The following is a 23946-nucleotide window of genomic DNA, read 5'->3' as shown; positions in this document are numbered from 1 at the left end:
GCTGTGCACAGGTGAGGGGAGGCCAGGAAGCGCATGCCAAGAGCACTCCTGCCAGCAGGGACAAGGCTGGGGTCAGGGGCAAAGGGAGAGGCAGGCCCAGGGCAGAGGGTTGCAAGGGCGCTGCTGATCTCCCTGCCCCTGCAGAAGCCACACTAGCCCTCAGCAGATGTGCTGGCTGGCACGCACAGGGAGGTCCTGGTGTCCATCAGAGAGCAACAAGAAGTGCGCTGGAGAGGGCCAGGGCGAGGTGGGTGGCAGAGCCCCATGCAGGAGCTGGCTGGGGGTCCCCTCTGCTGCAGCCACTGCACGGAGCATGGCAGGAAGAGGGCAGACAGGGCTTGTGGCCATGGGGCAGAGCCTAGCCCTGGACTCTCCATGACCACCTTGCAGGTCCTGGTGATGTGCGGAAAAGACTCCACAGCCATAGGGTTGTAAAGTAGGTATACTTTATTGCGGTGCACCGGGCGCACTGGGAATAGGTTCCCTCAAAAAGGTGCGCACCTGCCTGGTCGGCTCTCACAACTTTATACATGTACATGAATACTGTGACATATTACATGAGCTCTAATACATATTCATTAATTTCCCCCAAAAGGTGGACCTCTTCCAAGTACTCATTTCCATACTCCCCGCCCTTAGCTCCTTTCGGTTGCGCCTGCACAGTGTAGCCCAGTGCTCGTGGGCAGGGGTCTTTCAGGATGAAGGCAACGAGGAAGAGGAGGTTAAACTTTTTACCTTTCTGGACTTTGACCTGCTGTTGGACAGTATTTAGAAGTTTTGTGTTTATCTTTGCCTTGTTTCCTGGCAACAAGTTGTTCATCCTTTCCTAATGAGTTGTTCGTCCTTCTCTCATCCATTGGCCTTGAGTGATATCTTCGTTTTTACATCTGCTTCTCACAAGGTTCTCATCTACATCCCTATAATTACGATGTTTTTAGGTTCTCATTCATATCCCTGATAATTAGGATACTTTACCATATATGTGGCTAAATACTAATTCGGATAAGTTTTAGTATCTTCCCCATCTCACTGACAGGCTGCAGTGAGGGAATGAATGCTCTGCGCCCCATTCCTGCTCTGCCCAGACCAGCAAGGGCCCAGAGCGGCCTCCTCTCCCCTGCCCCTGCAGCTCTAGGTTCCCTTTGTGCAACCCTGGCTCTGCAGCACCAAGCCCTGCTGGGAGCCCTCCACTGCATGTTCCCACCACTCCATGACACTGCTGTTGCCCTCTGCCGGGCACTGCCCAGCCCAGCCCAGCCCAGCGCCTGCCCACCTCTCCCCACCTCCCTGCCCTCTCCCCAGCCCTGCCCAGCAGACCAGGCTAAGCTGGCCCCAGGGCAATGCCCACCGCAGGCTGATGCAGGGCTCTGAGCACGACCACCACAGCCCCAGCCCCTCGCAAGGCACTGTAACTGCTGGGACAAAGGTGGCTCTGGCTCCCCATCAGCCCCTGGGCTGAGGCCAGCCATGGCTCAGGAGATGGAGGTCTGTGAAGCTGCAGGACCCTTGCTCTCTTGCATGGGAGATCCCCAGCACAGAGTGCCTGTGACCTGCAGGGCCAGTCCCGCTCCCCAGGCCTGCACAAGAGACCTGGCTCAGGCACAGAGCAGCCTGCCCCATGCACAGAGCAGCCTGCCCCAGGCACAGAGCAGCGTGCCCCGAGCAGGTGCCTGCACGAAGACCTTTCTCCTTTACCCATGTGCACAGGCCGAGAAATGCTGCCCTGCGCTTCCCCAGGACCATCCCAGTTCCCAGGGAGCCTTGCCCAGGGCAGTGTGTCCATGCTGCCTGGCTGGCCATTGCTCCTTCTCTGCCCATACTCCATGCAGGGATCCGAGCTGGCAGTGCTGCTGTGCAGAGACAGGGACTGTGGTGCCCTGGGACCTCTGGAGGAGTCCCCCCTGCCCGTGCTGCTCAGGGTGGGCAGCAGACCCAACTCTGTGGAGATCTCTGCTGCTGAGCCCTTTTCCATCTGCCCTGATGGCTCAGCAGCACAGGGCAGTGTTTGGCAAGGCCATGGGGTGTCTCTAAGGGCACAAAGTGCTGGCGAGTGCTGCACAAGACCTAGCCCATGAAGCCTCAGAGATGTTGGGTATCAATTACTCTGCAGTCTTATGGCCCCTCTGCTGGTGGTTCGTCAATGTCTCTCCTGGCATTGCAGAGCCTTCCTTATCAATATCAGATCCTCCTTATCTTATTCCTCAGATTCACCTTTTCCTTTACAGGACTCTTCTTTGGAAGGTCACTCATTTTACGAGCTTCTATTAACTCATATTCACCCACTCCTCACTGTATGTTACCTGTGGCAAGCTCCAGACCTCTCCTGGCAGCTCTAGTGTACTCTCCCAGCAGGCATCACCAATCAGCAAAGGGCACAGTCCCATGCAGACAGGTCCAAGACCAGCTGTTGTCTGCTTTGGTAAGTGCTGTCATAAAGGACACTCTTAGTCCAGCCCTATATCCCTCACAGACCACCCTGTGACTTTAGAATGGTGTGTTTCACTCTGTGAAGAACCTCAGAAAACAGAAGAGCAGGGAGCAACCCCTTGGCTCTATTCCTGGCAGCAGCTTTGGAAGAGGGGTCCAGGCTTCTGCATTTGCACCGAGCAGCCCTTTTTGTTTCTGCGGTTTTATCAGGGATGCCAGCTGTGACCCAGGGCTGCACATTGCCTTCTGCTGCCTGCAGCCACAGGGATGCCACTCAGAGACCACAGGACTGTCACCAAGGTACACGAGACCTTAAGGATAATATAAAAAACTAGAACACAAGAGAACAATGTGGAAACCAGAAGAGAGCAGCAGCAAAAAGGCCACATCCTGCTGCTGGCCATGGCCATGGCTCCAGGGAAGCAGCAGCCCGGACCCAAAGGCAGCAGAGAGGCAGAGCCCAGAGGGCAGTGAGGTGTAGCCCCGAGGGCCACTGGGGCTGCTCCTCCAAGTGGCAGCTGGGCTTTTGACTCTGAGCCCCTCCAGCGTGCTGGGGCTGCTCCCCCAGCTCTAGAGGAGATGGGAAGAGATGGCACTGGAGATCAATGAATTTATGATGACTTCCTTATCCAGTTTATCTACACATGAAGCCTGGTTCTATTGGTAAATCGTTAACAAGTAGGAGGCCAGAAATAATATTTACATAAGAAAAAATATAGGAAATAATAATACAGACAAATATTGAGAAAAAATATTGTGAGATTTTCTGAGAAAAAAACTAGGATTTCTGCTTTTAGGCATATTATTATGGGTGAATACGCCGAAGAATTGTATATTCTACCAGTGTCCTCACTGCATCCCTTAGTTCCTGGTTCCTCATGCTATAGATGAGGGGGTTCACCGCTGGAGGTACCACCGAGTACAGAAAAGACACCACCAGGTCCAGGTATGGGGAGGAGATAGAGGGTGGCTTCAGGTAGGAACACATGCCAGTGCTGACCATCAGGGAGACCACAGCAAGGTGAGGGAGGCACGTGGAAAAGGCTTTGTGACGTCCCTGCTCAGAGGGCATCCTCAGTACGGCCCTGAGGATCTGAATATAGGAAATAACAATGAAAACAGAACAACCAAATAATACAGAAATACTAAATACAACTACTCCAAATTCCCTGAGGTAGGCACCTGAGCAGGAGAGCTTGAGGATCTGGGGGATTTCACAGAAGAACTGGTCCACAGCATTGCCTTGGCAGAGGGGCAGGGAAAATGTGTTGGCTGTGTGCAGGACAGCATTGAGAAAGCCACTGCCCCAGGCAGCTGCTGCCATCTGGGCACAAGCTCTGCTGCCTAGGAGGCTCCCGTAGTGCAGGGGCTTGCAGATGGCAACGTAGCGGTCATAGGCCATGACGGTGAGGAGGAAGTACTCTGCTACCACCAAGAATACTAAAAAGAGGATTTGTGCAGCACATCCTTCATAGGAGATGGCCCTGGTGTCCCACAGGGAATTGGCCATGGCTTTGGGCAGAGTGGTGGAGATGCATCCCAGGTCAAGGAGGGCGAGGTTGAGGAGGAAGAAGTACATGGGGGTGTGGAGGCGCTGGTCACAGGCTACGGAGGTGAGGATGAGGCCGTTGCCCAGGAGGGCAGCCAGGTAGATGCCCAGGAAGAGCGCGAAGTGCAGGAGCTGCAGCTCCCGTGTGTCTGCAAATGCCAGCAGGAGAAACTCACTCACAGAGCTGCTGTTGGGCATTTATTGACATTGGTCATAGTTTTCTTTTGAATAGGAAAAGACAGAAAATTGTTAGAACAGACTTCCCTCAGGAAAACCTATTGCAAGTTTAGAGCACCCCCAGCCCAAGCCTTTCTCTGTTGGAGAACCTTTCATTAGCATTCTTGCTTGAGCTCCAGGTGGTGCTGGCTGAGAGCACCACTGGAAGGTGGGGCTAATTTGGGCTGCAAAGTAGTCCTTATGCAGCAAGAGGGAAGGAGGAACATGGGTGAAACTAAAATTCAGTCCACAGGTCTGAATTTTCCACCGCTCTAAGTTTTTTTTTTTTTTTTTTTGCAAATATATCATCTGAATGGAGAGTACAGTTGCTGACATTTTCTTTGCTTGATTTTAACCCAGTTACCCCTGTAATGCTTACTTATTGGATTCTTGAACTCCCTGACAGTTCATGCGAAAACTTGGTGAAATCTATTGTGTGCCAGGAGGCAAAGGGACTGTTCTTTGCTGAAGAATGAGCAGAGCAGCTCTGCCTACCAGCCCTGTTCGCAGCTATGCTGTGTCACACCCTTGTGAGCTGTAGGACCATCCCAGTCAGGTGTTTTCCTGAGAAGTAGCTGGAGACAGCTGAGAGCAGAGAAGCTCCAGTCCAAGTGCAGCTGGACAGAACGCTCACCATATCTCCAGGTATATCTCCAAGCCAGACAGAGCTGGGGAGCTTCTTATCATTTGGGCTCTGCCTGCTGTGCTGGCCATGCCTGCCCCACAGCCCATGGATTGCAGGGGAGAGAGGAGGCCAGGGAGGGGCTGCTCCAGGGGAAGGTGTCTGCACTGCAGGGCTTGGCTCTGAGGTGCCTGAATCCCCCCTGCCACAGCATTTCTGGCAACAGCTCCTTCTAGCCACCTGCCCCTCTCTCTGCTCCTGCAGCTGTCTCTGCTGGGAGTTGCTGCTCTGCGCCCACCCCTTCTTTCCCCCTGCCCGTGCTCACAGACCCCATCCCACACAGCTGAGCTCAGCACTGCCCTGCAGCACCCTGCCTCCAACAGGGCCCTGCCAAAGGGCACCTCCATGGCTGCAGGAGCTACGGGGCAGCTGACAGAGAGCCCAACATGGCCAGCCAGGGCAGGGTGTTTTGCGCTGACCAGGGGCACCTGGCTTAGGGCACTCCATGGGGCTTCTGCCAGACTTCCTCACTTTGCAGTGCAATCCAGCAGAAGTCTTAAAGCCTACTGCATTTCCCACTGTCCTCTCAGAAACAAGACCCAGGAGGAGACCCTTCCAGGACCTGCACCTGCGTGGCCCTGCAGCCAGAGACTTACTGTTTCAAGGGCTGTGGAGATTTCTCCTCCGGTCAGCTCTCAGCATCCTCCCTCTCCCAACCCCTCTCTCCTTATCTCCTCTTCCTGTGCCACCTGTAGTCGGAGCCCCCAGCCCTGCTGTACTGTGCAGAGGAGCTGCTCCTACGCAGAACTGTCTCTGCACCAGGGGCCTTTATGAGTTTTCTCTGTCTCAGGAGCCCAGCCCAGCTCACCAGCAGAAACCCAGCCCAAGGCATTGTGATCACCCCTCTGGTGGCTTTGGTGATGAGCCCATGAATCTCATGCACTGAAAGACAATTGAAGAAATCTCTCAAGAAGTCCAAGTCAGATGCAGGTTTCCTGCAGTGTCTCCCTGAGGGCCAGCATTGATATAGCTTCCCTTGGAGCTTGTTAGAGCAGAGCATTGGAGGCAGTGAGGACAAGTAGACAAAGGCAGTGTGAAAGTGACACTGGTGTTCAGGTTTTCCTACACATCAGTGTCACAGCTTGTCAGCTTGTCAGCTTGTTGTGCTACACCAAGCACAAGGGCCAGGCCTTGACCCCCATCCCCTGGGAAGGGAGATCCTTTCCCTTCACACATTGCTCAGGGCTCTTCCTGGGGCAGCAGGAGATGGGGATGTGCATTGCCAAGTGCAGGAGAATGGTACGATCCCTGCCTGGTTCATGGGTAGGGGCGAGGAGGCAATGAATCCCTGTGCTTTAACAATAAGCTGTCTCCTCATAGGCCTCAGTGCAGAGACAGCAGCCATAGCTACAGGCACAAAGACCTCGGTCCTGTTGGGACTCTCAGTCTTTCCAATGTCCTTGCTCCTTTCCACACTAGGTTGTCCTAGGGATTCCCAGACCTGAACCTCTTCTGGATGGCTGCAGACCCCTCTCCATGTCGTGTCACGCTGGATCTGAGTTGAGTTGGTTAAATCAGATTTTCTTGGTGGCTTTGCTCCTCATAAGGCAGCTCTGTAGGAAGCTGGCCTAGTTCCTGGTGAGCAGGTACCACTGCTCGAATAGCATCCCTCGTGGTGCCCAGGCCCTCCTCCTTCTGGGCACTGCTCACTCAGCAGGGTACCAGTCTGCCCTGATGTGTGGGGTTACTCTTCCTCTGTTGCAGGACTAGGCTCTTCTCCTTGTAAATATCAAGATGTTCCTGTAGGCAAAATCCTGCAGTGTCTCCTGCACTGAACACTCCTGCAGTGTTTCCCCACACTGATGCTCCATTCTGCCATCTGTTAATGTCTGCAGGCAGAAGGTTCAACCTTTGTGTGATTGTGCTATCTCTGACAAGATAGCAGCATCAGAAGTTGCAGGAAAGTTTGGATAATACAGGAGTAACCAGTTGAATGGAATTGCAGCACAGAATCATAGAAGAGTAGGGGATGGAAGGCTACCAGCCTCCACCTGTGCTTCCTTCTCATGTCTACTGTATTTTTTTTTTTTTTCTGGAGCTGTGTCATAAATGTTGTGAGGCTCTGCAGGGATGAATTTAGACCAAAGTCCAACTGGAGCTCAATCCGGCTATTACTGACAAAGAAAATAAAAACTGTTTATTTATATATATATACTTTAAATAAAGGAGCATTAATGAGACTCTTCATCTTTTATTGGATATGGGGGGAAATCTACTGACAAGAGGTGAGGTAAAGGAATGAGGTTAATGCCTTCTTTGCTTCAGTCTTTAGGAGCAAGACTAGTTGTTACCATGGTACTCAGCCCCCAAAGCTGATAGATAGGGACATGGAGTGGGCAATGGGGGGGACACTTCCTCTCTGACACTTTCTCTCTTCTTCACTCTCCCTTTCTCCTTCACTTCCCGCTTCTCCTCCAGGCTAATTACAATAGCTCTTCAAAGGTTTGAATATTCTTAGGATGATCAAACCAGCATGTTCCTAGTGGTATCGCTCCTGAATGTTTTAGGTTTTGTTTAAGGTCAAACAATGACTTAAGAATGCCATCCAGAGATCTGTCTGGAGGCAGGAGATTTCAGAGTGGCATTACTGAACATTGCTCAGTGATTGGAAGTAGAGAATAATTATTATTTTTTTCTCTTCTCTTCTCTTCTCTTCTCTTCTCTTCTCTTCTCTTCTCTTCTCTTCTCTTCTCTTCTCTTCTCTTCTCTTCTCTTCTCTTCTCTTCTCTTCTCTTCTCTTCTCTTCTCTTCTTTTCTCTTCTTTTCTTTTCTTTTCTTTTCTTTTCTTTTCTTTTCTTTTCTTTTCTTTTCTTTTCTTTTCTTCCCTCTTCCTTTTCCTTTTTAATTAAATGATCCTTTTCTCACAGAATCATAGAATGGTTGAAGTTGGAATGGAGCTGCAGAGATCATCTAATCCAACATCCCTGCTCAAACAGGGTCACCTAGAGCATGTTACACAGGATCTCATACAGACCAGTTCTGAGTATCTCCAAAGAAGGAAACTCCATGCCCACCACCGTGCCCAAGGTCCCACTGGGGTCACTGGCAGGAGTCTGCCCCCGCACCCAGGGGCCTGTGGGGGGTTGCTGGAGGGGTTCTGCTGCCATGCTCGGGGGCCCACCAGTAGTAGCTGGCGGTGGTCTGCCACCCCGTCTCGGGGCCCACTGGGGGGCACCGATGGTGGTCTGCTGCTGTGCCAGTGTGCCAGCCGAGGGGTTGACAGCGGGGGTCCACTGCTGTGCCCCAGGGCCTGATGGGGGTCGCCAGCTGGGGTCCGCTGCCATGCCCGGTGGCCCAAAGGGGGTCGCTGGAGGAGATGCTGTGAGGAGCCCAGGGACCAGCTGAGGGTTGCTGTAGGGGGTTCGCCACCACTTCTGGGAGCCTGTCGGGGGTTGCTGGCAGGGGTCCACCACTGCACCCAGAGTCTGCTGAGGGTCACCAGAGGGGGTCCGCCACCATGCCTGGGGGCCCATCACAGGTCACCAGAGTGGGTCTGATGCCGCTCTGGATGGCCTGCTGGGGGTCACTGGCAGAGGTGCGGCGAGGTGCCCAGGGACCTGCTGGGGGTCACTGGCAGGGGTCTGCTGACATGCCAGGGGCCTGCTGGGGATCGCTGGCGGGTGTGTGCCGAACTGCCCGGGGACCCTCTGGGGGGATTGCTGGTGGGGGTCCACTGCCGAACCTGAGGATCTGCCGGGAGTCACTGGCGGGGGGCTGCCGCTGGGCCCGGAGGCCCATTGAGGGTCGCCAGAGGGGGTGAAGCAGCCAGGGTACCGCAGAGGGTCAGTGGTGGGGGTCCACTGAGGCACCCGGGGTCCTGCTGGGGGTCACTGGAGGGATTGCACCTAGGCTCCCCGGTGACCCAATGGGGGTCGCATGAGAGGGTATGCCGCCACGCCCAGTGGCCCGCCGGGGGTCTCTGACTGAGGTGCAGCAATGCGCCCAGGAACCCGCTATGTGTCATTGGCGGGGGTGCGCTAAGGCACTCAGGGACCCACTGGGGGGTTCCGGCAGGGGTCTGCCGCTGCTTTCTGAAGTCCTGCTGGGGAACTCCGGTGGGAGTCCACCCCTGTGCATGGGGCCTGCCAGGGTTCGCCAGCAGGGGTCCATGGCCGTGCTCGGAGGCCCTCCAGAGGTCACCAGCGGGGGTCCACCGACGCGCCCGGGGGCCTGCCACGTGTTGCCAGCTGGGGTCTGCTGCTACACCCAGGGACCTGCTGAGGTTCGCTGGGTGGGGTCCGCTGCCATGCCAAGGGACCTGCCAAGGGTCACCGGCAGTGGTGTGCTGAGGCGCCCAAGCCCAGCAGGGGTCATGAGAGGGGGTGTGCTAGGGAGCCTAGGGTCCCGCTGGGGGTTGCCAGAGAGGTTGTGCCAAGGCATGAGGGAGCCTGCCGGGAGTAGCCTGAAGGCATGTGCTGAGGCACCTAGAGATCCACCGGGGGTCACCAGAGGGGGTGGCCCGATGGGGATTGTCAGCAGGGGTCTGCAGCCACGCCCAGGGGCCCAGCAGGAGTCACCGGAGGGGGTGTGCCAAGGCAGCAGTGGACCAGCTGAGGGTTACCAGCAGGGGTGTGCTGAGGCGCCTGGGGACCCGCTGGGGCTCACCAGAGGGGGTGCGCCAAGGCACCAGGGGGCCCGCTGGGGGTTGACGGCAGGGGTGTGCTGCCACACCTGGGATCTGCTGGGGGTCACCAGAGGGGGTGTGCCGAGACACCTAGGAATGCACTGGAGGTTGCTGGCTGGGTTCCATTGCTGCGCCTAGGGACCCACTGGGTGTTGTCGGTGGAGGTGTGCAGAGGCGCCTAGGGACCCGCCAGGGGTTGCTGGAGGGGGTCTGCAATTGTGCCCACAGGCCCATCGGAGGTCACCAGAGGGGGTGTGCTGAGGCACCAGGGGACCGGCCAGGGGTCGCCGGCGTGGGTGCGCCGCCATGGCTGGGGTCCCACAGGGGCTTGCCGGAGGGGGTGTGCTGAGGTGCCTTGTGGCCTGCTGGGGGTCACTGGAGGGGGGTTTGCTGCCGTGCCCGGTGGCCCGTTGGGGGTTGTTGGCGGGGGTGTGCCGAGGCACCTGGGGTCCCACCAGGGGTCGCCAGAGGGGTTGTGCCAAGCCACCCAGGGGCCCTCCGGTGGTCTCCAGAGGGGGTGTGCTGAGATGCCTAGGGACCTGCTGGGGCTCACAGGCAGGGGTGTGTTGCAGCGATGTGGGTTGCCAGCTAGGGTTCACTGCTGCACCCGGGGACCCGCCAGGGGCCGCCAGTGGGGGTGTGCTGAGGTGCCTGGTGATACACTGGGGGCGCCGGGTGTCATCCACCACCGCACCCTGGGGCCCGCCGGGGGTTGCCTGTGGGTGTACGCTGAGGCAGCAGGGGGGGTCTGCTGGGGGTCTCCAGAGGGGGTGTGCCGAGGCACCAAGGGACCAGCTGAGGGTCGCTGGAGGGGGTGCACCACTGCACCCCGGGGCCCACCTGGGGTCGTCAGCAGGGCTGTGCTGAGGTGCCCAGGGACCTGCACGGGCTTGCAAGAAGGGGCGTGTCGAAGCACCCGGGGGCCTGCCCAGTGTCACCTGGTGCCTAGCAACACCCACTGGGGGTTGCTGGCTGGGGTCTGCTGCCGCACCAAGGGACCCACCGGGGGTCGCCAGAGCGAGGTGTGCTGAGGTGCCTAGGGACCCACTGGGGGTCACCAGAGGAGGGGGTGCCACTGTGCCCAGAGGACTGCGGGAGTCATTGGCGGGGGTGTTCCAAAGTGCCCGGGGGCCCACTGGGGTTCCCTGGCGAGTGTCCACCACCATGCCCAGGTGCCCACCAGGGGGCGTCAGCTGGGGTGCGCCGACACACCAAGGGACTTGCTGGATGTGAGATATGTTCATCTGATTCATGCCAGTATGGAACAATGCTAGGGCCGCATGGTATGATGAATGTGACCTTCTGTCTTACATACCCTTGTATAACCACAAGTCTAAGAAAAACAGAGTGGTTAATATATATAGTTCTTGTATCTTGCAAAGGAATATTTTAGCATTTCGTGTCAATAGAGAGCTTGAAGGGAAATGTATTTGTAGACTTTTCCTTGAAATCTCTGATATCTGGGGGGGTTTCAGAATAACTGCTAACTATTATGACTATTGCATGGGACACTATGCAAGTCATAAGTCATAAAAGACAAAGCTTGTAGGGGACGCTGCACAAGTCTCTGACATACAGCCAAGTTGGACAAAGGAGAAGGACAACAGGGAGGAAGACTATGAGCCTTCAGCATGAGAGACCCCCAGAGGGACCACCGGAGACTGATACGCATGCTCCAGTAGGAGGGTTTGGATTCCGGAAACTAACCAGGGGTTGTTGGCGGGATGTGATGAGGCCCATGGAGGCCCGTTGCCGGTCGCCATCTGGGGTCCACTGCCACGCCCAGAGACCCGCAGGGGGTTGCCGCATGGGGTTGCTGGCGTGGGTGTAACGAGGCACAGCGGGGCCGGCCCGGGTTTGCCACTGGGTGTCCACCACAATACCTAAGGGCCTGCCAGGGGTTACTGGCGGGGGTCAGCCGCACCTGGGGACCCACTGCTGGTCGTCAGAGGGGGTGCGCTGAGGTACCTATGGACCTGCCAGGACACCTGAGGGAGTACACTGCCCCCTTCTAAGGGCCTGCCAGGGATCTCAGGAAGGGGTGTACTATGCGCCCAGGGACTCGTTGAGGGTTGCCAGCTGGGGTCCGCTGCTGTGCCCGGAGTCCCACCGTGGGTCGTCGTCGGGGGTGTGCATGGGTGCGGCAATGTATCCCAGCCAGTGACCCCCAGTGGGACCCCAGGTACCTTGGTGCTCCCCCTCTGATGCCCCCCTAGCAGGTCGATAGGCACCTCAGCGCACCCCCATCGGCAAACCCCGGCTGGTCCCAGTGCACGGCGGCAGACCCCAGCTGGTGACACCTGGTGGGCCCCAGGGCACAGTGGCGGATCCTAGCCAGCTATCCCCTGTGGGCACCTGGGCGTGGTGGAGGACTCCAGCTGGCGATCTGTGGTAGGTCCATGGGCACCTCGGCACACCCCCTCCGGCAACCCCTGGCAGGGCCCTGGGTGTGGCAGCAGACCCCCTCCGGTGACCCTTGGCATGTCTCTAGGCACCTCTGCATATCCCCTCCAGCGAACCCCCGGTAGCTTTGGAACACCCCTGCCGGCAAACCCCAGTGGCTCCCTGGGCATGCTAGTGGACCCCAGCCTGTGACGCTCAGTGGGCTCCTGGGTACGGCGGCACACCCCCACCGGCGACACCTGTCGGACCCCTGGATGCTTCGGCACACCCCTGCTGACTATCCCCGGTGGGTACCCGAGTGCCTTGGCACAACCCCTCCGGCAACCCCAGGCTGGTCCCAGGGCATGGCGGCAGACCCCAGCTGGCGACCCCTGGTGGGTCTCTAGGCGCCTCAGCACAGCCATGATGACGATCCATTGCGAGTCTTCGGGCGTGGCAGCGGACCCCAGCTGGCAACCCCCAGTGGACCCCCAGGTGCGTCGGACTACCCCCTCCAGCAACCCCCATCAGGTTCCAGGGCGGGGCTGAGGATCCCTGCCAGTGACAACCTGGCGGGCCCCTGGGCGCCTAGGCATACCCCGTCTGGTGACCCCTGGCGGGCCCCAGGGCACAGTGGCGCACCCCATCTGGTGACCCCCAGTGGGCCCTCAGGCACCTTGGCACATTCCCACCGGTGATCCCTGGTGGGTCCCTGGGTGCTTTGGCACACCCATGCTGGCAACCACCAGCGGGACCCAGGTGTGGCAGCAGACACAAGCCTGCAACCCCTGGCAAGCTCCCGGGCTCCTCAGCACACCCCTGCCAGTGATCTGCTGAGGGTCCATAGGTGTGGGGGCAGACTCCAGCCAGTGACACCCAGTGGGACCCCAGGCATGGCAATGGACCCCAGCTGGTGATCCCTGGCGGGCCCCCAGTTGCCTCGGCACACCCCCTCTGGCAACCCTCTGCGGGCCCCCGGGCAGGGCAGTGCAACCCCTCTGGCGACCCCCACTGCCAAGACAAATGGGCAAGGTCCCATTTGTCTTGCATGCTCAGTGCACGAGTTTAGGGGTCCCCGTACGTTGAAGGCTTACATCTGAGAAGTCCTACATGGCTCCACCTGCATTACTGATTCTTTTTGCCAGCAGGCAGTGGCAGAAAATCCTGTGAAACGGCAGACATCTCCCCAAACCATTTTCTCAATAACAGAAGCAGTGCGAACTGTGTGGGAAACCACAAGTGAAAACGGCAGAAAAATACACCCCACATTGTCTCAGGTAGGAAATAACTGCCCTGAGCAACATGCCCTTTCCAGGATGAACCCAACATACCCAAGGCCTTAGGGGGCAGGCAGAAAAGGAACCCAAGACTCTTAGTATGTCTCCTGAGAATTGCGACTTTCTTTTACTCCATGTCTTCTGGGCTCAGGATGAGGCAGAAGTATAATTAATTCCTTCTCCATCTCTCTGGAAAGAGTTTTTCTCCTATCTGTGACAAAGGAGAAAGATGTTATGATCGTGGGAGTCATTACACAAAGCCACACACGGTGAATTCACTATTACAGTTAAGATCATTTTTAATCAAAAACACCTCGGCCACAATGTTTCCACTGCAAACATAGCGCTGCACAAAAGTTCAACTCAAGATATAGGAAAAGGCAAGCTAAAAGGACGAATGAAGTGACCAAAGGCATCTGCAACAACCATCTAGTAGATGGTTGTCCACAGCCCTCAGATTTAATGGTCGTCTTTCCTGATGACTGAATCCTGGAAGAACAGAAAAGATGCACAACATGTCCACAACTTCTGAGGAGACTACTGAAAATAAAAACAACAACAAAAAAATAGAAACAGCAAGTGGCTAGTACACCAGTTTTGTTAACAGAGTAACATTAACATACTAAAAATTTCCATGATCTATGTAGCCCCAAGGCAGTGCTGGGTACATCCACTGATATTAATAGGGTGGCACAATGTCAGAGAGAGTTAATAGACAAGGTACACCTGAGGTGCACAGATTGCATATTCCAGGCGACAAAAAAAGCACAGCTTGGCACCCAGTTTGGATCAGCTTGCATATGAGTCTGCTGATACGTGAGTACTCCTACTGTTCTTCCAGAAGTAGACAGACTGTTACTCATTCCTCAGTAGAGCTGAGGCTCTGTAAGGCTTTGCTTTTTTTCTTCCCTCACTCCCCCTCTATTTCCAAGCTTAAACTTACAGACAGCTGCAAGCTGCACCTCCCGGCGCGCAAGGCCCGGCCCCGGCCTGGGGAAAGACCGGCCGCGCGCCCCGGAGCCCACGTGGCCGCCCGGCGCCGCAGAACTACAGCTCTTAGCATGCCTCGGGACGGAGCAGTCCAGCCAACCCGGAGGGGAGCTGGCCAAACGCACACAACCGCACCTCCATCCACCGCCCTCTCCGCTCCCCCCGCCGCCGGCTCCTGCCTCCCGCCTCCTTCTCCCCCAGCCCCCCGAAGCCCCGCGCAGTGCAGACCCCGCCGCACGCCCGGTGCGGTCCAGCGCGGCGCCGCCCCCGCTCCGCACAAGGGCCATCTCCACAGAAGCTGCCGACCACATGGCGCCCCGACCGCCCGCCGCCTCGCTCCTTCCCGGCCCAGCCCGGCCCGGCCCGCACTGGGGCGCCACCGACCACTAACCGTGTCGCGGAACCGCGCCTCGGTGCCCCAGGTGGTGTTTTGGAGCCCTGGGGAGATGCTTGGGTTCTCCACTCAGATGTAGGAGTGTGGTGGGGAGATTCTTGGGTGTTATAAATTAGACCACACAATTTACTGGTCTATTGAAATTATTTTATTAATCAAGTAAGCAGACACAAGCAAAACAGTGCTGGGCGGCTGGGGAGTCTCCGCTCCACCACGGCACGCAACTTCCCTTTCCAGTGTTGCTGTTTTATAGCAGTTGAATTCCGGCTTATCAGGACTTGTTGAACTGGCTGAGGCTGCGCAGTCTATTGTTGAGAGGGGGGTCGTTATTCCTCTGCTTCGTGTTCAGGTGGGGGAAGTGAAGCGGCAAAAAGGATGTCTTGTGGTAAGGAATTTCACAGAGTCTGGTTTCACTCAAGGATGTTTACCCAACACCCCCTCCTGGTATCTGCTTAATCCTCCCCCTTTATCAAGGCCATTAAATTGTACAACCTTATCTCCTCAGCAGATTCTCCAAGTTCCTCAAAGATAATGAACAAACCCCCACTAATTTATCACATTGGGTGCTCCAGTGAGGTGCTTGGGTGTTCCAGGGAGGTGTTTCTGTGCTGCAGGGAGAACCTTTGGTGACAGGGGCAGAACCTTGTGTGATCAGGGGGTAGCTTTGTGTGCTCCAGGGAGGCTTTTCTTCTGCCCTACAGGTATGCTTATGTACTGCAGGGAGATGCTTGTGTACCCTGGGAAGCCAACTGTATGCCCAGGCACCCAGGGATATTCCTGAGGAGCCAAGCATCAGCCTAGGGAACGCAGGCATCTTCCTGAGTCACTCCAGCATCACCACTGAGTACCCATTGAGTACCATCTCTCAGAAAACACCAAGATCTTCCTGGGTTGATGTGCCCATGCATACGCTTATGTGCACAGAGGAGATGCCTGAGTGCCCTTGAAAATGCTTTTCAGCTCCTGTGGAATGCTCAAGACTGTAATACACCATAAATGTTTGTTCATTGTCTTTTATATTATAAAAACAAGGAGTTCTGTTTGAGGAGCGGGAGTTGCGAAATCTCCCTGCTGAAGTAAGGAGCTGTATAATGCTTGGCTAGACACTATGAAAATTCTTTTGCTTAATGTAACAAAAAAGAGAACCCCCTCCCCTTCTCTCCTTCTGCATCTCAATTGCCTCTTTTGTTCAAAGACAATGCTGCAAAGCTCATGTAACCATCTCCTGATAAGTTGCTAAACTAGTGTATCAATATCCTGCCTTCCTGTCTCACGCTGAGGCCAACACGACCAAATAAAAAAAGAAGTTGAACCACAACGCAGAGGAAGACTACGGTCTTCATCTTCACGACCACCAGAGGGACAGAGACGACTCCCTAGCAACAGTGCACGCTGTCCTGGTTTCAGTTAGAACAGAGTTAATTTTCTTCCTAGTAGCTGGTAGAATGCTATGTTTTGGCTTAGGATAAGAGGGCTGATAACACCCTGATGTTTTAATTGTTGCAGAGCAGTGCTTATACTAAGCCAAGGACATCTCAGCTTCTTGCTCTGTCCTGCCAACAGGCAGGCTGGGGGTGCAGCAAGAGCTGGGAGAGGATAGACCCAGGACAGGTGACCCAAACTAGCCAAAGGGGTATTCCATACCATCTGACGTCATGCTAAACAATATATAGGGGTGGCTAGTCGGGGGAGGGGGCCGGACTGCTCGGGGTTAGGCTGGGCATCGGTCAGCGGGTGGTGAGCAATTGCATTGTGCATCACTTGTTTGTACACATTATTATTAGTAGTACTATTATCATCATTGTATTATTGTTATTGTTATTGTTATTGTTATTATTATATTGTTATATTAGCTGCTGGCCAGGTTAAACCACGACACACGCGGTCACAGAATATACCAGGATATGCTGCGTAATCCCGGAATTACCAAGATACAAAAAGGGACCCTGGCGGGGGTGAGGTGCGCGCTGTTGGTGGAGCAGAGACTCCCTAGCCGCCCAGCGCTGTTTTGCTTGCTGTTTGCTTACTCAATAAATTCCTTTCTATGGTTAATACAATGCTCTCTGAAAAATTAATTAAGGGGGCAACTTATAACAAAGACCTTAAACTATTTGTGGTTGTGTGCCCTGTAGTGATGCTTGGCTGCTCCAGGGAGATGCCTGGAGCCTTCAGGGACATGCAGGGTACCTTGGATTGGTCCTTGGCATGGTTCAGAAACATGCTGGGGACCCTGTGGGAGATTCTATGATCCCCCAAGGAAATACTTAGGTGTCTCAAGAAGTTGTCTGAGTGTTCAGGAAGGTGCTTGGGTGCCCTGGAGGGATGTTTGGGTGCTGCTGAAAGGTGCTTGGATACCTGAAGGAGATGCTTCTGTGTCCTGGGGAGATATTTGATTGCTCCAGGGGGATGTTTGAGTGTTGTGCAGAGATGCTTGGTGCCTCAAGAGAGGTGCTTGTTTCTCTTGGGAAGATGATTGGGTGCCATGTGGAAATGCCTGGCTACCCCAAGGAGGTCCTTGGCTCCTCCAGAAAGATGCTTGTCTACCCTTTGGATGAGTCTGGGTGCTCTAAAGACATGCCCGAGTGCCCCAGAGACATGTGGTGTGCCAGGCCAAGGGGCTTCAGGAGTCCATGGAGGTTTGTGAGTGACCCAGGAAGATCACTGGGCATCCCAGGGAGATGTGTGTCTTCTCCTGGGATGCGTTCGATGGCTTTAGGGAGGTGCTCGGAAGCTCCAAGGATATTTGTGTATGCCCTGTGAAGATGCTGGGTTGCCTGTGAGTGATGCTTTTGTGTGCCATGGAGGTACTCACTTGCTCCAAGCTCCAATCACTGAGATGATTGGATCCCACAATCATCTCAGCCAGGTACCGAGGCATTTCCAAGGGAACTCAAGCATCCCCAGAATATATTGATATCTTGCTTTGGCTACTAAGCATCTCCCTTTGGTAACCAGGTCCATGCTGTGAGAAGCCAGGCATTTCTGCTGCACACACAACCATTTCCCTGGAGAAACCTCCTGAGGCACTCAAAATCTCCCTAGGGCACCCAAGCACCTCTTTTGAGTTCCCAAGCATATCCCCAAGAACTGGAAAAAAACCTCCTTGGATGACAAAAGCCTTTTGTAACAGCACAGAAGCATCTTCCTGGAGCACGGAAGGACCTTTGTGGCGCACCCAAACCTTCCCAGTCATCCAAACAATCCCCTCGTGCTCCAAAGCACATCCCTTGAAATACAAAATTCAAGCCAGGGAACCCAAGTACATCCTGATGTCATCACGACAGGGCACAAAAGCATCTCCTTGGAGACATCAAGCCCCTATCTAGAGCATTCAAGAATCTACCCTAGATAAGAAGAATATCCTTCAAGCACCCAAGCATCTCCATACTTCTATCTAATACTTTCTTGGAAGACCCAAGCACCTCTCTGTGGAAGAGTAGCATCAGCCGTGGGCACCCAAGCATCTCCATGGGGCACCCAAGAAAATCCTTGCAGGACCCAAGCATCTCCACACAGCAATGAAGTACCCCCTTGGAGAAACCACACAAGCATCTCTCTGGGGAACACAAGCATCTTCCTAGAGGACCCAAGGATCTCTCTGGAATCCCCAAGCATTTTTCCAGGGCACACTAGCATTTCCTCATTTGAGCCAAGCAACCTTCCTTGAGCACATGAGCAACTTTCTGGAGCACCCAAGCATCACCCCAGAGCATCCATGCACTTTTGTGGGACACCCAGGTTCCTGCCATTGATGACAAACATGTCCCAGGGCACACAACCACTATTTTGGGAACCCAAGAAATTCCCAGATCACACAAGCATCTCCCAGAGGCACCCAAGTAGATTCTGAGAACATCCAAGCATCTATTTGGAGCAATAAAGCACTCACTGGGTCACCCAGGTATGTCCCTGGAGCACCCAAATGTGCCCCCAGGGCACCCAGGCATCTCCTATGAGCATTGTAACATCTCCCCAGGGCACACGAGCACCTCTTGGTACAAAGGTTGCCCTGGACACCCAAGCCTTGACACAGAACTCAGAAGCATCTCCCTGGATGCCTACCCCGTCTCCCTTGGACACCTACCTGAGCAGCCTGCTCTAAGGAACCTGCTTTGGCAGGGGGGTTGGACCCAATGATCTCTCGAGGTCCTTTCTAACCCCTTCAATTCTGTGATTCTGTGATTCCCCAAGGTACACAAGCACCTCGAGGGACAGCTGAGATCCCCCATGGGGACCTCCAGCACCTCTCCATGGTTCACAAATACCTCCCTGGAGTACACAGATATGTCTCTGGAAACACAATGCATCTCCACAGAGCACCCAAGGCTTTCTCTGGAGCACTAGGAACGTCCCTGGAGTGTAAAAGGGGCACCCAAGAACCTCCCTAAGGTACATAAACATATCCCTGGGGGGTACTAACATCTCCCTGGTGCACCTGGTTTTGTCCTGGTCATGCAAGGTTCTCCCATGGTCACCCAAGCTCCTCCCTGGAACCTCAATGGAGTCCCCAAGAATCTCCCCACTGCACTCCAACATCGGAGTGGAAAACCCAGGAATCTCCTCAGGGCTCCAAAACACCACCTGGAGCACAGAAGCATCTCATGGGAGCTTGTCAGCTGTCTTGGACCCTGTCACCTAGATCATATCTTAATATGAGAAATACCAGATCTGCCCATTCTGGAAGGTACCACAACAGAACCTGGTCATAGAGGTCATCTTCAAGCATGTAGAGGATATGCTGACCAAGAGTAGTCAGCATGGATTCCCCAAGGGGAAATCATGATTAACCAACCTGATAGCCTTCTATGATGAGAAGACTAGCTGGGTAGATGAGGAGAGAGCGCTGGATGTGGTCTACCTTGACTTCAGCAAGGCTTTTGACGCTCTTTCCCATAACATCCTCATAGACAAGCTGAGGAAGCACGGCCTAGCTGAGTGGACAGTGAGGTCGATTGATAATTGGGTGGATGGCAGAGCTCAGAGGGTTGTGCTCAGTGGTGTAGAGTCTGGTTGGAGACCTGTAGCTACTGTTTTCCCCCAGGAGTCAGTGCTGGTTCCAGTCTTGTTCAGCTTATTCATCAATGACCTCCATTTCTGTTGGCTCTGTATCAGAATCTGCCTTTGTCCCAGCAGCTGTGGTGCCTTGCGAGGGGCTGGGGCTGTGGTGGCCATTCCTGAGCTCTGTACCAGCCTGTGGCAAGGCAACTGTGAGCACAGCGGCCACGAGCCCTGCCTACCCTCCTCCTGCCACACTCCATCAGGCAGCTGCAGCAGAAGGGACTCACAGCCAGCCCCTGGCTGGGCTCTGCCACCTGCCTCTCCAGTGACATTCCTGCTGCCTTGGGGTGCTCTGCGAGGCACTGGGTGACCTCACAAGGCCTGCTGGCCCAAACATCTCCTGCAGGGCATCCAGCACAGCACCAGGGACCATCAGGGATGGAGAGCAGAGCTGCTGTGCTCAGTCTTCACCAAGGGACAGTCCCTTTGCCTCCTGGTGCCCACTGGAATTCACTGGGAGTGCACAGAAAATGTTGGGGAGTAAAACCATCCAATACCTCTCGTAAGTGTTATAGCGGTAATAGGGATAAAACAAAGGAAACAAAATCCACGCAGCTCTACCTCTGTATTCAGATGAGTTTTTTGCAACAACACTGCAGAGCTCATGGATCTGATGAGTGGACTGAATGTAATTTGCCCTCATGTTTCTGCCTCCCTCCTGCAGCACACAGCAGCCCCTATTCCCAGTGCCACTCTCTGCTAGCACCAGCCACAGCTCAAGCAAGAGAGATGCATAAATGTTCTCCTGCAAAGAGAGAGGCTCTATTTGGGGGTGCTCTAAGACTTGAAGTAGGTTATCCTGAGAGAAGTCTGGTCAAACTTTGTTCTAATTTCTTCTCTTCACAGATGACATTGAAATTGGGAAAATGCCCAACATCAGCTCTGTGAGTGAGTTTCTCCTGCTGGCATTCGCAGACACATGGGAGCTGCAGCTCCTGCCCTTCGCGCTCTTCCTGGGCATCTACCTGGCTGCCCTCCTGGGCAACGGCCTCATCCTCACTGCCATAGCCTGCGACCACCGCCTGCACACCCCCATGTACTTCTTCCTCCTCAACCTCGCCCTCCTTGACCTGGGATGCATCTCCACCACTCTGCCCAAAGCCATGGCCAATGCCCTCTGGGACTCCAAGGCTATCTCCTATAAAGGATGTGCTACACAGGTCTTCTTTTTTGTCTTCTTCTTTGGTTCAGAGTATTGTCTTCTCACTGTCATGGCCAACGACCGCTACGTTGCCATCTGCAAGCCCCTGCACTATGGGAACCTCTTGGGAAACAGAGTTTGTGTCCAGATGGCAGCAGCTGCCTGGGGCAGTGGCTTTCTCCATGGTGTCCTGCACACAGCCAGTACATTTTCCCTGCCCCTCTGCCAAGGCAATGCTGTGGACCAGTTCTTCTGTGAAATCCCCCAGATCCTCAAGCTCTCCTGCTCAGGTGTATGTACCTCAGGGAAGTTGTGGCACTTGTTTGTAGTGTTTTTTTTTTAGGCTTTGGTTGTTTTATTTTCATTGTTGTGTCCTATGTGCAGATCTTCAGGGCTGTGCTGAGGATGCCCTCTGAGCAGTGCCGGCACAAAGCCTTTTCCACGTGCCTCCCTCACCTGGTCATGGGCTCTCTGTTTATCAGCACTGTCATGTTTGCCCACCTGAAGCCTCCGTCTCCTTCCCATCCTTGGACTTGGTGGTGGCAGTTCTGTACACGGTGGTGCCTCCAGCAGTGAACCCCCTCATTTACAGCATGAGAAACCAGGAGCTGAAGGATGCTTTGAGGAAACTGATGCCTTGATGTTCTTCAAAATCAATATACTTCTCTTCATCTTATGCTTATGACTGATAATGTAACACATTACAGGCACAAGGATTATTCTGTTGTTTTTGTGGTCATTTTTATTATTCTGCAGGGCAGTGGCGGCAGCTCAGGGCTATGTAAAAATTGGGTTCCATGGGGAAAGGTTGCCACAGTGGCTGTCTAGGCCAGCACAGATGTGCTCATCTGAGAAATGTTCCTTGGGAGATAGGCTGTCACTGGAGAAGAGCAGGGCCACCTGTGTGTGCAGGGGAAACATGGGAAGAGAAACCTTTTGTTGCTGGTGCCAGCAGACACATCATATGCATGTGGAGAGATGAATACAAGCACAAAGTCCATCAGCTATTCCTACAAGTCTCATGAAGACCAGTGGTGCAGATAGTGTCATGAGACCAAGTAATGTCCCCTGGGAAGCCACCTGAAGGCAGTTCTGGGATGTGCTTCCTTGAGTGACATGCTTAGTAGATGAGGTAAAGGTTGTGGATGTGGTCTACCTTGATTTCAGTAAGACTTTTGACTGCATTTCCCATAGTATTTTCCTGACAAAACTAGCTGCTCATGGCTTGGACTGGCATACACTTTGTTTGGTTAGAAACTGGTTGGGTAGCCAGGCCCAAAGAGTCGTGGTGAATGGAGTTAAATCCAGTTGGAGGCCAGTCACTAGTGGAGTCCTCCAGGGCTCAGTACTGGGGCCAGTTTTCTTTAATATTTTTATTGATGATCTGGATGAGGGGATCAAGTGCACCCTCAGTAAGTTTGCAGATGACAGCAAACCAAGTGTGTATGTCAATCTGCTTGAAGGTAGGAAGGCTCTGCAGGAGGATCTGGATAGGCTGGACTGATGGGCTGAAGCAAACTGTATGAAGTTCAAAAAGGCCAAGTGTCGGGTCCTGCACCTGGGGCGCAACAACTCCAAGCAGAGCTACAGGCTGGGAGATGAGTAGTTAGAAAGCTGCCTGGCGGAGAAGGACCTGGGAGTATTGGCCCTGCTAGGCCAGCAGAAGGCACCTGCTTGGCATGCTGACTGTGGGATTCCCTCTTCCTCCATACCCAGGAGGACCCAGACAGAAAGAAGGCACCAAGATGGGTTGTCCTGTCCCTTCTGCTTGAGTCCATGACTGGACAGCAGGAGCCACAAGGCTTGGGTGTGTCTAACCACAAAGCTGCAAGGCCAGCAGCAGGCCCATGGCTTGGAAGATGCTGGTGAGGTGACTTGTGTCTGGTTGGCTGCCAGGCCGCAAGGAGCCTGATGGGTTGGGATACCTTTTAGGAGTGGTTTCCACTCTTATGGAGTGTTCTTTGGTGGTAGGAAAGAGCAGGAGAGAAAAAACTGCCACATAGTGCACCTTGGAAGGTTGGCACTGGCTGCAAGGAGGAAAAAATGTCAAAGGGTTGTACTGTGGTGACAGAGGTCACCCACAGAGTATTTGTGATCAGACCATGGCTTTGTGTTTCAAGGAACACCTGATGAAGTTTGACAAGACATGGGTGAGGTGATGGAAACGCCGGGATGAGAGATCGGTGGTGAACAGAGATGGGTGTCTGCAGACTTCATGGAAATAGGGCAAAGTGTGGGGCAGCATAGGAAAGACTGGAGAGGACAAAGAGATAGGTGCTAACAAGAAGGATATTTTTGTCCCCTTGGCTAGAGCTTGTGAGGATATGAAATACAGTCACTGCAATGGGGCCTCATTGCTTTCTTGTGACCCTGTGCAGAGGCTGGGAGATGTGATACCATTGCAATTCCTGTTGCATCACACTGCTCACCACATCCCACAGACCCACAGGAAGAGCCCTGAGCCAGACATGGGGGTGCAGGATCTTCTCTCCCAGTGGCTGGGGTCAGGCCTTGGATCTTTTGCTTAACCAAAACAAACCAAGACTTTACTCAGCACAGTGCTTTGCCTGTCTGTAATCCTGGCCTCCAATTATCTGCCCTAACAAGTCCCTGGGGAGGCTTTGTTAGTGGCTTTCAGTGGGGCCCATTAATACTCCAAGTCACTTCAACTTTTTCTCCTGACTTACTTAAGCAGTTACATCACTCTCCGCTCAACACCTGAGCTTCATAGACTCAGCACCAAAATACACCATGGAACTCATTAAAATGAAGAAAATCATAACATCTCTTCCATAGTTTTCTTCAAGCCTTCATGCCTGTGGGTAGTTAGGGTCTGGCGGCTGGAAGATGTCGCACTGTACGGAAAGGTGGAGCCCCTCCCTTGATGGGCAGTAGCATGTGGTCTGTGACGTAAGCAAGTGGAAGTGACGTTATGGGCCTCAGCTATATAACGCCATGTGACTCGACAATAAACGCCATTTGACATCCACCACATTGGTGTCTGTGAGCCGATGGACCGAGCGGCCTGGGGTTGGTCGCCATGCCGTTCCTGAACCAGGTCGCCACTGCCCCCTGAAGGCAACAAGTGGTGCCGAAACCCGGGAAAACTCCTGGATTCGGGCGAACAGCAGCTGGAGCAGCGGGACCAGCTTGGCGGGGAGGATGCTCCCGGACCAACAAGGAAGATGGAAATCCTTGTGAAGGTC

The 23946-nt window shown here is 54.4% G+C and overlaps 1 protein-coding gene across 2 annotated transcripts in view; it reads right to left on the bottom strand.

Annotated features, from left to right (window-relative positions):
* Positions 1-3220: 3220 nt before the first annotated feature.
* The window catches only part of LOC311424539 (olfactory receptor 14C36-like), a gene marked incomplete at its 5' end in the record, with an annotated part of 60337 nt that continues 39611 nt past the window's right edge, over positions 3221-23946 (bottom strand). Inside the window, 2 exons of one of the 2 annotated variants that reach the window (XR_014686130.1) lie at positions 3221-3520; positions 4572-4710. Coding sequence is in view for 1 of the 2 variants with exons in the window: in XM_084499828.1 (XP_084355954.1) it covers positions 3489-3520; positions 3610-3867 (290 nt within the window). Of the gene's footprint in view, positions 3521-3609; positions 3868-4571; positions 4711-23946 lie in introns of those variants that run through there. The other variant, XM_084499828.1, reaches the window with a different exon arrangement.

The sequence above is a fragment of the Aythya ferina genome (genome assembly GCF_964211825.1).
Source record: "Aythya ferina genome assembly, chromosome: 28".
Classification (NCBI taxonomy): domain Eukaryota; kingdom Metazoa; phylum Chordata; class Aves; order Anseriformes; family Anatidae; genus Aythya; species Aythya ferina.
Note: the sequence above shows the minus strand (reverse complement) of the source record. Positions and strands in the feature narration are given on the sequence as shown.